The sequence below is a fragment of the Mus musculus genome, chromosome 8 (assembly GCF_000001635.26).
Source record: "Mus musculus strain C57BL/6J chromosome 8, GRCm38.p6 C57BL/6J".
NCBI classification, from domain to species: Eukaryota; Metazoa; Chordata; class Mammalia; order Rodentia; family Muridae; genus Mus; species Mus musculus.
In genome coordinates, this window is record NC_000074.6 from 83,665,213 (window position 1) to 83,678,013 (window position 12,801).

A 12,801-nucleotide genomic window follows, 5' to 3' on the forward strand; every position below is an offset into this window, starting at 1 on the left:
CTCACCCAGGCCTCACATATGCTCCTCTTGTGTGAGAGCCCCCGTGTGTGGCAGCAAGGCCTGTTGCCCTGTTACCCTAGTTGTACTCAGGGGACAGGCATCCATGGCACAGTGCTTCACAGAGATGTAAACCTGCCAAGCTTGTTTTGACAGTCCATTTCATCCTAGGATTTAAGGAGATCAAGGAAAGGGTGGGGTGGGACCCTGGCCAGACTTGGGGAGAGGGGAGGCAATTGGAACAAGGGGAACCAGGCCAGAGGTCTCTCTCCAGCAACCATAGGAATGTTTGGGGTAAGCCCAGCAGAGATGCTGCAGGAAGGCTGAGTGGTACTGGTTCCCTGGTACCAGGCAGGAGATGGGTATCCTGGATATAGGACAGAAGCCCTGCAGATGGCTACTTGCTATCCCTGATCACAAGCCCATTTTCAGTACTGATAGTAGAACCCAGGGCTTCATACATGCTAAGGATGTGCTCTGTCACTGAATTGTAGCCCAGGTCCTATACTGGGGTCTCGCATGTCTGCTGGGAGCAGCTGGGACCATGTGTAGTGGGTGGTTGGTAGCCAGGTTGAACCAGAGCTGTGATTATTGTGGGTAAGCCTTGGGTGCAGTGAGTTTCAGGGAGCTGTGTTCAGTGTGTGCATGGGTCTCTGGTGTATTCTTTCTTTTTTTTGGGGGGGGGGATTCAGGATAAACAGGCCTTAGAGATGTGATTATGTGTCTCAGGACAAGTTCTCGGGGTCCATGGGCATTGGTTTAAGGGAGACTACATCAGGAGGTGTGCTCTGGGGCTGGGAACAGACTTACAGTGACAGTGAGATTTACACCCAGTGCTGAGGTAAGCATCAGTTTCATATGGGGGAGGGGGGATAGATGTTACAGTCAGCAATGGTGAGTGCTATCCAGTGTTTACTCCCCATTATGACTAAGCTGACAGTGGCTGCATGTGTGCCCCTTTTCAAGACAGAAGGTGAGACATAGCTATGGATGCAGGGTGCCCTATGAATTGCCTACCTCCCCATAAGGCAGGATACAGATGATAGCCTGGCTCCCCTGAGTCATTTAGCCACCTCTCTTCACCTAGGATGACTCCCTGTTGCCCTGGTCTAGGCTGCCCACCTCTGCCCAACTGTGACAACCATAAAGGCAAGGGTAGGAGGCATTGCTAGCTCCCATCACACCCAGGCAACTCCCAACCCCTCAAGTCCAATGAGGACAACACTCCTCCACACACACACTCACTCTCCTGCCCCCCCCCGCCCCCCACGGGAACTCATAGCCCTTCCAGCCTGCCCCAGGCGATGCTCACATTTTCCAGTGTTTAGATTTTATCCACTTTATTAATGAGGCGGGCAAGAGGCCCGGGTGAGGGTGTGGGGGTTTGCTCCTGCCCCGCTGAGAGGAGGGGGGTCACAGAGACCAAACCAATTCAGAGAACCTCAGTCCTTGGCGGGAAGGAGCTGGGCCCAGTTGCCCTGACTGTTGCCAGCAGTTTTGCCCACTCAAGGCTCCCAGCCCCAGAGAGCAGACATGCATGGGGTGGAGCAGCCCCTGGAGGCCAGTGAAGTGCGGGTGGAGGCGGCACGGAGCCGAGGAGCCGCCCCAGGAAGAGGGAGCGGCCTGCCGGGAGCCAGGGAGTAGCTGGAGCAGGCAGCAGGAGCCAAGTTCCAGGCCATGGGGACCCTGCATCCTGAGCAGCACTGGGTAAGAAGCTGGGACATTGAGGATAGCAAGCCAAAGAAGGCTAGCTATAGCCCTCCTGCTCTCTTGCTGTTTAATGGCTCTCAGTCCTAGGCTGTCCATCTCCTCTCAACTAGAGAATGGGCAAGCCGGGGGCGGTTCAAATAGGGGTATGGGATGGGCATCTGAATGAGGCAATGCCAGACTGGTGAGAGATTGCCATGGAGACAAGAGAGGGCAACAGAGATGGGATTCTGGAAAAGAGCTGGGCCCATGGGATCTGAGAGCACCATAGAGTTCAGAGATGGGTTCGGGGTAGCAGGGGTCTGTGGGGACAGAGAGGACCACGGAGACCAGAGATGTGGCATAGAGGCCTTGGGGCACAAGAACGGGTCTATAGGTGTAGAGATGGGTTGTTTGGGGAAGAGATCTAACTGCAGATTGGATCAGTCTCTGGAGACAGGCACACGGCCATTGGAAGAGATGAACTATAAGTGGTGGCGTTGTTGGAACAGGGACATCAAGGACAGAGTTAAAAGGTGACCAAAGCTAGTTGTGGTGTGAGCCTTTAATCCCAAGACACAGGAGGCATAGGCAGGTGGATCTTTTGAATTTAAGGTTAGCCTGGCCAGTTCCAGGGCAAGCCAAGGAGACTTCTGAAAACGGAGAGATGGGCAGGCAGACACGAAAGTGGAAATTGGGATCAGAAATGGGCAAGGGTCTATCCCATGGGATCATGGACCAGGAAACTGATGGGGTGGAAACGTGGAGGTGGGGGTGGGGTGGAGATGAGACTAGATACCCGGGACCCGTGCCAGGTCAGTCAAGACCCCCAGCAGATACGAGGGCAGAATGAAGCCAGACACGAGATGGGGCCAGTGACAGGTGAATAGGATCTGAAATGGAGCAGCTAGGGTCATGTGGCGGTGCCCTGGGCACAGAAGGTTGGGACCCTACCTCACTGTGCCCTCTTCTTATCTACGCAGCCCTCTTGGCCACTGATATGAGCCCCTGCGGGCTTAACCTGAGCCTAGCGGATGAGGCAGCAACGTGCGCAACACCCAGGCTCCCCAATACATCTGTGGTGCTGCCAACAGGCGATAATGGCACATCACCAGCGCTGCCTATCTTCTCCATGACGCTGGGTGCTGTGTCCAACGTGCTGGCGCTGGCGCTGCTGGCCCAGGTTGCAGGCCGAATGCGGCGGCGCCGCTCGGCTGCCACCTTCCTGTTGTTCGTCGCCAGCCTGCTTGCCATCGACCTAGCAGGCCATGTGATCCCGGGCGCCCTGGTGCTTCGCCTGTATACTGCGGGGCGTGCGCCTGCTGGAGGGGCGTGTCATTTCCTGGGTGGCTGCATGGTCTTCTTCGGCCTGTGCCCACTTTTGCTTGGCTGTGGCATGGCCGTAGAGCGCTGTGTGGGTGTCACGCAGCCACTGATCCACGCGGCGCGCGTATCTGTGGCCCGCGCACGCCTGGCACTAGCCGTGCTGGCTGCCATGGCTTTGGCAGTGGCGCTGCTGCCACTGGTACACGTGGGTCGCTACGAGTTACAGTACCCTGGCACCTGGTGTTTTATTAGCCTTGGGCCTCGTGGAGGTTGGCGCCAGGCGTTGCTTGCCGGCCTCTTCGCCGGCCTTGGCCTGGCCGCGCTCCTTGCGGCATTAGTGTGCAATACGCTCAGCGGCCTGGCGCTCCTCCGTGCCCGCTGGAGACGGCGTCGCTCTCGACGATTCCGAAAGACCGCAGGTCCCGATGATCGCCGGCGCTGGGGATCTCGTGGACCCCGCTTGGCCTCCGCCTCGTCTGCCTCATCCATCACTTCAGCCACAGCCACCCTCCGCAGCTCTCGGGGCGGCGGCTCCGCGCGCAGGGTTCACGCACACGATGTGGAAATGGTGGGCCAGCTCGTGGGCATCATGGTGGTGTCGTGCATCTGCTGGAGCCCCCTGCTGGTGAGGGGCGCAGTCGCTCCTCAAGCCAAACTCTTTTCTGCCCCCTCCTGGGCTCTGCCTCCTGAAGACCCTGCCTGCAGACAAAGCCTGCCCCTCTGCTATCCGGGACCCTTTTCTTCACTCTCTTTAGGATCTCTGTAAATAGTCTCACACACTCAAGCCTTTCACTTTCTACATCCCTCCGCTCCATCCATTCATAGCCTTTTTCCTTCCCAGCTTGTTGACCTTAGAGTCGTATGTGTGTTGTAATACTGGGTCTTCTCTAGCCGGACTCTCCGCAATCTCTGATGACCTTTGCTTAGTCACTCTCCTTCCTGCACAGATCCTATTTGTCCTGCATGGCTCGCCCCGGCATCCTGACCCTCCACCCCACCCCTTCTCTCCGGCGGGCTCCACTGCTCACACCTGCTTCTCTCGCAGGTGTTGGTGGTGTTGGCCATCGGGGGCTGGAACTCTAACTCCCTGCAGCGGCCACTCTTTCTGGCTGTACGCCTCGCATCGTGGAACCAGATCCTGGACCCATGGGTGTACATCCTGCTGCGCCAGGCCATGCTGCGCCAACTGCTTCGCCTCCTACCCCTGAGGGTCAGTGCCAAGGGTGGTCCAACGGAGCTGGGCCTAACCAAGAGTGCCTGGGAAGCCAGTTCACTGCGTAGTTCCCGGCACAGTGGTTTCAGTCACCTCTGAATGTGCCCAGAAGCTAAGTCAAACCATTCTGGGCTGGGCTCAAGGGTATAGAGTCTCAAACTCAGTGTGCCTAGGGCGCTGCGTCCTGTGGGTCCACAACACTGTCACCGCACAGGGGTGAAAGAGGCTCCACTGGGGACGAGTACAGTTCTAACGATGGTCACGCGATGGCCCAGATACATGGGATGCTCGAAACACCAGAGGTGGGACTCCCCAGGCCAACAGCTTGAAGAGCATGCGCACAGCGCCGCAACCTTAGTTCTAAGATTCGGGCTCTCCATAAATAGAGCAAAGTTTTGGATTCACTTCCCATCTCTGTCACCACCCCAATAGACTCTTGCAAGCGTCTATCCCAAACTATCCCAAGAATCTCAACACCTTCTACCCACACGGCCTTAAAACCCCAATGCTCTCCAACATACCCCTAAGCCCACTACTGCATGTTCCCATCTTGACCTTTCAAATGTGCCCCATCAGTCCTGCCCCCAAGAGTCTGCCTTGCCTCTGTCACCTGCTCCAAGCACACTCCAGTCCAGATGCACACAGAGGCTGAAAATGCATGTATGGAGTAAACCCCAAAGGCTTGTTTTTTAAAAAATCAAGAACTCTTGGGTAAGGCAGGGGCTTGGGGCTAGTAGCCTCCGGCCACAAAGTCGAAATCCCGGAAGGCTGCCTGCTCCGCAGCTGTGAGGGGCCGTGCATCCCGGGGAGGACTCAGTGTGGGGGCCTCCCCAGTGAACTCCTCATCGAAGTTGCTGACATCTGTGCGCCCTGAAAGTGTAGGCACGAAGGGTGGAGGCAAGCGGCGGGCCAGCAGGACATCCCAGCCCAGAGACTGTGGAGAGGGGGACAGAGTGAGTCATGATGGACTTTGAGGGTCTGAAGGGAAGTCTAGAGATCAGCAGGAAGCAGATAAGATGGGGAGGGACTGGGAACTCAGATAAATCTAGGGAGCCTGAGGTAGTCCAGGGTAAGCCCTGTGATGATGATTTGGGCCTGGAGAAGCAGTGGGGATGACAATTAAGGGAAATGAAGGTTGCAGACAAACGGAGGTAACATTTGTGAAGAATCATGGTGGCTGTGAGGTGTGGGGCTACAAAGCTCTTTAAGATACAGCTACTAGATTTGGGGTGGGAATGAACTGGAACTGAGAAGAATACTCAGGTCCTTGGGGTGACTGAGAGGATGGGGAGGGGTCCGCTCACCCGGAAGAAAGGCTGTTTTTTCACATCTTCTGCATCGCGCTCAGTGGACCCCAGCCTCCGCTCCGGGTTCCTCCGCAGTAGCTGTGAGCATGCACAGGAGTTGATCTATATCTGAGTCCAGTCCCGAGACCCCTTCCCAGCCTACCTTGCCGGAGGTGGTCGGGAGGCGGGAGGTGTGCCTACCCTTCTCATGATGCCGATGGCCTCTGCAGACAGGAAGCGGGGATAGCGAACTTCGTCGTTGACAATGCTGTCAAATACCTCCTCCTCATCATCCCCAGGGAACGGAGACTGGGGGGCAGAGGATGCGGGTTTGTAAAATCCCACTTTTAGCCAATCCACACACCCAGCACTACCAAATGGCCTCACCCCTCCGGGAGCACTCTTGCACCGCTGCTGGCTTACAGGGGTAAGTATCCCACTTTACAACTACAGAAAGATTAGAGAGGTAAGGCTGCCGGCTCCAGATCATACTTCACGTGGTAGGAGCAGATTCCCATCTCACTCTGAGGCACATGCATGTTCTCTACAGAAAAAAAAAAAGGCAGCCTGGGCCTCACCTCTCCAACCAACATCTCATAGAGCAGCACGCCCAGTCCCCACCAGTCCACTGCTCGCGTGTAGGATGTGTCTGTGAGCACTTCCGGCGCCAGGAACTCCGGAGTTCCGCAGAACGTGCTGGTCCGGTCCCCATAGCCCATCCCTGGGTGGGATGGAGAGCAAGGCCACGTGAGCCTATAGTTGCTAGGGGGGTAGGAGCATGAGATGCTCCAAATATCCATCCAGCCCTACCCCAAGTCAGTATGGGGTGACCCAGATGGGGCTAGAGCTGGTGAACTATTCTGAAGCTGCTAGGGTGAGCAGGTGACTGGCAGCAAAGCCCATAGAGAAGAAAATGTCACCTGACCACCTAGGTACAGCTGCACCAGAGGGTAGCCCACCCCCTATTCCTCTCATCCCAGGATTGCAGCCCCTCACCCTCCTTGCAGAGGCCAAAGTCTGCGATCTTGACGTAGCCCTCAGTATCCAGGAGCAAATTGTCCAACTTCAGGTCCCTGGGGAATGGGGGTGTCAGGGGATGTAAAGAGGGGTGACTGGGTAGGGATCGGGGCTCTGTGCAGAGCTTGACCATGTCCAGTCTGTGGGCAGAACATTCTCACGTACACACCTGTAGACAATCTTGTGTTCATGGAGGAACTGCAGTCCCAGCACCACACAGGCCGAATAGAAGCTGCGGAGATGCATAAGATCGCACAAGCCTGGTTCCTCAGGCACCAAAGTCCCTGACCCCGGGGGGTGGTGGGGGGTCCCAAAGCTGTGCAGGAGGAAGGCCTGAGGGTGGAGGGCTAGGAGGTGGGGCAGAAAGGCGGGGCCTCGGGTGGTGTGCAGGAGGGGCATGGTGCTGGGATAGACTCACACAGCCCGAGGCTCTGAGAACACGTCGCTATGAATGTGCAGCATCAGGTCTCCACCCGCCGAGTACTCCATCACAAAGCACACGTGCTCTGGGGTCTGGAAACAGCCGAAAAGGTTCACCAGGAAGGGATGTCCTGCCCTGGTCACGGCCGCCAAAATCCGCTTCTCACACATCAGGCTGGACAGGAGGCAGAAGTCAGAGAGCCCAGCTGCCCCTCCAATACCCATGCCCTCCAGGTTCACTCAGGTATCTGTTGAGTTGCACCGCTGTGCAATTTTGAGCGATTGGATTCTTTTCTCATTTTGGGAAATGGGTAAGGGTGCAAGGCTCAAGCAGACAGACAGTCTGAGTCCATGCTGGGGACGGGCTTGGGAAGCACTGGCCCGCTCATCAGGCTCGGTGTAACGACTGAAGCATGGGGTCTGATCAGTGGTGAGAGGCTTCCCTCCCTGTCAGTGAGAGGACGGCAAGCCCAGCCCGCAGACAAGCAGACCGACGACCAACCGCAGTGACACCGCAGTGGCATCAGGACAGAGGCGCCTTAAGGCAGACACACTGGGCTCTGCAACCCAGATTAATAAATAAACTCTTCCTTATTTGAGCTTTTGTTCCTGGTTATTAAAGTTCTTGGTCATTAAAAAGGTGGCTGGGAAGTCTAGGGACAGCCTGAAGCCTCCACAGGGATCAAGAACTGTGAATAATTCTCTGACTCGACCTCCTCTTTAATGTGCTAGACAGTCGTAAGAGGACGAGATCCAAGGGCATCTGACAGATCAGGAGGCTAAGTTCTAAGGAAGGCCTGCCTTTCCCAGCATCTGGAAGCACATCTGTTAGAGGATGATTTTAACCTAGGACCCTGACCCCAAACCCGAGGCAGTTCCAAGACTGGACACTTGAGTCCGAACCTCCTGCCTGTGACTGTGTGAGCTCTAGTGGACTGTTACACCATGAGCAGAGAGGAAGACATGTCAGAGTTCACTCTGGAAAGGGGAGGAGTCACAGATGAGTCACAGGAACTGCATCCTATGTCAGTACGCACAGGAAGAGGGGAGCTCTCGTCCATGAATCCCTCTCATTGCAATGCTCAGCAGGGGACACTCTTGGTCTGTTTTCCAACAATTCCCAAGGGTCAGGGCAGAGCCTCACCTCTCAACCTCATCTCGGGCTACAATGTCACCTTTCTTCAAGGCTTTGATGGCAAAGAGCTCCCCACTGGAGCGGAATTCAGACAGCAGCACCTGGAACACAGTAGGCACAGGGGCTTTAGTGGACAGTCTAGGCCCTTGGGGTAAAACTCCGAGCCCCTAAGTCCTCCCCCAAGTCACCTTTCCAAAGTGACCCCGGCCAAGCACGGCCAGGAACTTGAAGTCCTCAAGTGTCAGGGGCGACTTTCTCAAGGGGCTGTGGAGAAAGAGATCTCGTGGGGACTTGGAGCATATGCAGGGGTACAGATAGGGACTAGGAAGGGGTATCACCTGCACAGGCCAGGGCCTGGAGTCTCCTGGGTCTCTGAAGGCAGCTCTGGAGATGTGGTGGATTCATGGGTTGGAGAACTCTGTGGTGCAGAGGTCACAGTAGCCATAAGTCAGAGCTCATGAGCCCCAGAGCCAAAAGGGCCCTGAGCCACACTCATCCTTGCCTTATGTCTGCCCCACACCCTCCTCCCCAGGACCACCTCTTCATAGCTGACTTTGCCTTCACGTGGGTAGCACAGTATAGACCTGAGCACTGTGCACGCTTCCCCAGCACAGCGCTTTGTTTCCTTTGAGCAGACTTTCACCAAACTGCGCAAGCCACACTGACTTGTGCTCCTTCTGCCTCCGCCTGCTGGACAACTTGGACCCCGGGCTTACACTGGGCCAGCCCTCCCTCTGTAACCCTTTCTGAGATATCATTTATGTGAGGATCAGCTGACTCCTGTGCTAAAGAGCGGAAACCCTCAGCACACCCTATCTCATCTCATTTTCCTCCCAGAATACTGCATATTAAATATCTTTTGTGTGCTTATTTAATTTACTGGTTTAGCCCGCACAGATTATGGACTGGTTGATTATAATGCTGGGCATGAAACCCAGGACCGCATACCTACTAGGTGAACACCCTACTACAGAGCTTCACTCCAGCCCAGCCACACCACATGAGCATATGCCTGAAAAGAGTCAGGGTCTGGGGCAGCCTTGGCTCAAGAAAAGGGAGGTGCTTACTTAAGCCAAGCCTGTTGGCCTGAGGTAGAGCTCTGGACTCCACAGGTGGAAGGAGAGAATCAACTTCTGCAAGTTGTCCTCTGATCTCCACACCTGAAGGTGTAGCACATGTGCAGACCCCCAGAAAACAACATTCAAACACATATATTGAAACAAACAAAAAAGACTCAGGATCTGAGAGTGCGGCTTTGTGGTGTAATGCTGGCCTCTCCTGTGAGACCCTGGCTTCCATCTTCCTCCCTTTTCAAAATGGAGAAAAGGTACCAAGTAGACAGCAAGCCAGGCACACTCTCAGCACTCGAGAGGCTGGGGCGGAATGATCAAAAAGGAAAGAAAACTGGGGCAGCAGCAGAGTGTGTGGGTGAAGGCGCCTGCTGCCGACACTGACAACTGGAGTTTGAGCCCTGGGACTCACAGAGTGGAAGGAGAACTGACTCCTGCAAATTTTCTCTGACCACTACATGAGCACCCACACACTCACACAAAATAAACTGAATGGTAATATAAATTTTATAAAGAAGCCAGGCATAGTGGCACAAGCCTTTGATCCTAGCATTTAGGAGAGAAGGCAAGCTCTGTGATTTCAGGGCCTGTCTGGTCTCTATAGGAAGTTCTAGGATAGCCAAAGCTACATAGAGAGGCCCTGTCTAAGACAGACAGACAGACAGACAGACAGAAAGAAAGAAAGAAAGAAAGAAAGAAAGAAAGAAAGAAAGAAAGAAAGAATAAAAGGAAAGTCAAAGGAACACTGTATTTGACAAGGCTGACAACAGGACAGCCACCGTGCAGATGCTGATCGCCGATGGACCAGCCTATGGTTAGGCAGCCTGCCAGAGCTAGAAATGGTTGGAGGGAAGAAAAGGAAAGAAGTATGGTACCTAGTAACCCACACAAGTTCTGTCTATGGCATGGCCTCCGTGGCTGCCATCACTCAACCACGCAGTTCTCATCGGACTCACAGAACGAAGTCAATTCCTTGTTTCTTTACAAAAAACATCTATGACCACAGAACTAGAGGAAGTTCATGACAGCTACACCTCCACTTCTTTGGGTAACCCCTATCATAGAGCAACACAGTTTGCCCTTGATATAAATTGTGGCTTTTTTCCTTTGTGTTTTGGATCAACAGCTCCCTAACTGGACTTAACACTCACTCCTAGCCGGGCGGTGGTGGCGCACGCCTTTAATCCCAGCACTTGGGAGGCAGAGGCAGGCAGATTTCTGAGTTTGAGGCCAGCCTGGTCCATAGAGTGAGTTCCAGGATAGCCAGGGCTATACAGAGAAACCCTGTCTCGAAAAAGCCAAAAAAAAAAAGAAAAGACTCACTCCTTAAGTAATGCCAGGTGCTGGAAACGTAGCCGACTACGCAGGGTTAGTGAGGTCACAGACCTTGGAGGAGGACCGACAGCCACCGCTTTACTAAACCAGCACAACCCCTAACTACACTCTAAATATTTATGGTTCTCAGTGGTTCTCAGTCTGTAGGTCAGACCTTCCTGGGTGCTGGTCAAGAGACCTTTTAACAGGGGTCACATAAGACTATCACAGATATTTACATTATGATTCATAACAATAGCAAAATTACAGTTGTGAAGTAGCAATGAAAATAATCTTATTTTTCACATCATGTGAAACTGTATTAAAGGGTCAGCATTGGGAAGGTTGAAAATCTCTGCCTGGTACCCACAGATGAAAGTGTTCCTCATCCCTCACCAAGGAGACTTCTCTCTGCAACAGATGGAGACTACCACAGAAAGCCACACTCAGTCAAAATGCAGAAGTGTAGAGCCCAGTTCCAGTGGATACATCTACAAAACACTTCCATACCTAAGGCTCAGAGAACACTGAGAGAGAAAGACTGGTAGGGCCAGAGGATTGGGGAGTTCGCTATAAGGCTGTGTCCATCTCAACAGCATGACCGTCCGAATGAGCTGGACAAAGACAATAACTACAGATATACCACAGTGGATGGGGCAAAGCCCACGAGGCCCAACCCTTCTGAAAGTACTACAGCCAATTAAAGTAAGTTTTCAGTGACAGAGGGTCTTCCCAAAGGAAAACCACACTAATTGATTATCTAGAATTAAATGGCCAGACTTGAAAACATACAGAGCCGCCGGGTGGTGGTGGCACACACATTTAATCCCAGCACTCTGGAGGCAGAGGCAGGCAGATTTCTGAGTTTGAGGCCAGCCTGGTCTACAAAGTAAGTTCTAGGACAGCCAGGGCTATACAGAAAAACCTTGTCTAGAAAAACAAAAAAAAGAAAAGAAAACATACAGAAAAGTGACATTATATACATTGAGCAGGATGTATATCAGAATATATATTTATACACACATAGATGCATGCAATAGCAATTAATGAACAAAGAGGCCATGAATTTGACAGAGAGGAAGAAGGGGTTTACAGGACGATTTGGAGAGAGAAAAGCTATAGTACAATCTCAAAATCCAACTCCACAGCTGAGGTGACTTCGCTCCAGACGCCCCACCCCCACCCCCCGCCTCTGCCTCCCAGTGCAGCCGGCACACAGGCACCTTTCTGCCCTCTTCCACCAGCTCACACTTTGTTCCTTTTGTTCTTTTCTTTTGATCAGCCTGGGATGGAACCCAGAGCTGCAAGCACACTGCCCAAGAGTTATACTACTCAGCAAACTTTAGTCTCCAAGCACACACCCCCAGCTCTGGTTTCTGAGACAGGGTCTTGATATGTAGCCTAAACTGGCCTAGAACTTACTATGTAGTCTAGGCTGGACTCAAACTTGTGGTGACAACCCTGCCTCTGCCATGCCACTGCTGGGAAGATAGGCTGGTGTCACCTTGCCCAGCTTCCACGTTGATATTTTAAATGGGTATAGAAAACAGGGGAAGTGCTGGAGATGTAGTTGTCAGAGCACTTGCCTAGCATGCAGAAAGCCCTGGATTTCATCACCATTACCCTATAAATTGGGCATGGCAATCTCAGCACACAGGGGCCTGAGGGGTTCAAGAGTTCAAAGCCTGAAACTATACTCAACAAAAACAACCAAACAACCAGCCTTGTTCTCCTGGATGATCCTGGGTTAGCATCTGGAGGTTTCTGGAAACAAAACAAAACAAAACAAAACAAAAACAGCAGGTCCCCCAGGCTCCCCTGCCCAGAGGGGAGTGGTGCACACTCACCAGGCTGCATGAGGTGGAGGGCAGCCCTGGTGGGCTCTTTTGGGACGAGCTGTCTGAGTCAGCACCGAGATTCAATTTCTCCATGGATATGTCTCTGCAGGAGAGGGAGGAGGGTGAGTTGGGAACCTAGGACGCTGGGAAACAGAAGCAACAGAGAAACAGGCCACACGCTCCTTCCTTACCCAGTGTGCCGGATCTCAGCACCTGGAGATGCATTGGGACTGAAGGTGCCAGTGGCCACAGCACTAGGGATGAGTCTACGGAGCAGCCGCACCCAAGTCGCCACATCTATGTTCATCTGTCTGGCTCGCTGAAATGCCTTCCCTGAAGTTGCAAGGGTAGGGTCACCACCCATGACATCCTGGGGTCCTTGGCTGTACAACCCAGATCGCTCAGACCCTCCTTACCTTGCTGCTTGGAGAAGATTTTTTTCTGCCTTTGGAGCCTAGGGATCCGCTCGATGATGGGGTTTCGGAAAGTGACCTGTGGG

General features: G+C 53.6%; 2 protein-coding genes across 5 annotated transcripts in view; one reads left to right on the forward strand and one right to left on the reverse strand.

Annotated features, from left to right (window-relative positions):
* Positions 1 to 1,320: 1,320 nt before the first annotated feature.
* Positions 1,321 to 12,801, reverse strand: part of Pkn1 (protein kinase N1) — a 32,649-nt gene continuing 21,168 nt past the window's right edge. For 2 of the 3 annotated variants that reach the window (NM_177262.4, NM_001199593.1), the window contains exons 10-22: positions 12,719 to 12,794; positions 12,494 to 12,635; positions 12,312 to 12,405; positions 8,419 to 8,498; positions 8,269 to 8,344; positions 8,090 to 8,181; positions 6,944 to 7,120; positions 6,695 to 6,757; positions 6,505 to 6,581; positions 6,087 to 6,229; positions 5,710 to 5,817; positions 5,527 to 5,607; positions 4,550 to 5,156 (exon numbers count right to left, since the gene is read on the reverse strand). In NM_177262.4, the coding sequence (NP_796236.2) occupies positions 4,953 to 5,156; positions 5,527 to 5,607; positions 5,710 to 5,817; positions 6,087 to 6,229; positions 6,505 to 6,581; positions 6,695 to 6,757; positions 6,944 to 7,120; positions 8,090 to 8,181; positions 8,269 to 8,344; positions 8,419 to 8,498; positions 12,312 to 12,405; positions 12,494 to 12,635; positions 12,719 to 12,794 (1,413 nt within the window). In that variant the 3' untranslated portion in view covers positions 4,550 to 4,952. Of the gene's footprint in view, positions 5,157 to 5,526; positions 5,608 to 5,709; positions 5,818 to 6,086; positions 6,230 to 6,504; positions 6,582 to 6,694; positions 6,758 to 6,943; positions 7,121 to 8,089; positions 8,182 to 8,268; positions 8,345 to 8,418; positions 8,499 to 12,311; positions 12,406 to 12,493; positions 12,636 to 12,718; positions 12,795 to 12,801 lie in introns of all 3 variants that reach the window. The other variant, XM_030243621.1, reaches the window with a different exon arrangement.
* Positions 1,432 to 7,544, forward strand: Ptger1 (prostaglandin E receptor 1 (subtype EP1)). Of its 2 annotated transcripts, NM_013641.3 has the most exons (3): positions 1,432 to 1,704; positions 2,667 to 3,634; positions 4,055 to 4,893. In NM_013641.3, the coding sequence occupies exons 2-3, from the start codon at positions 2,684 to 2,686 to the stop codon at positions 4,319 to 4,321; spliced, it is 1,218 nt and encodes a 405-aa protein (NP_038669.1). In that variant the 5' UTR covers positions 1,432 to 1,704; positions 2,667 to 2,683; the 3' UTR covers positions 4,322 to 4,893. The 2 variants fall into 2 exon arrangements, with proteins under 2 accessions (NP_038669.1, XP_006530834.1); XM_006530771.4 differs by lacking the exon at positions 1,432 to 1,704 and having other exon boundaries at positions 2,016 to 3,634; positions 4,055 to 7,544.

Excerpts from the sequence above, each read along its gene's own strand:
- Ptger1 (XM_006530771.4), top strand. The coding sequence starts at position 2,582 with ATGGAGCAGCTAGGGTCATGTGGCGGTGCCCTGGGCACAGAAGGTTGG. Across the intron at positions 3,635-4,054 it reads TCTGCTGGAGCCCCCTGCTG|GTGTTGGTGGTGTTGGCCAT; the intron begins GTGAGGGGCGCA and ends CTTCTCTCGCAG.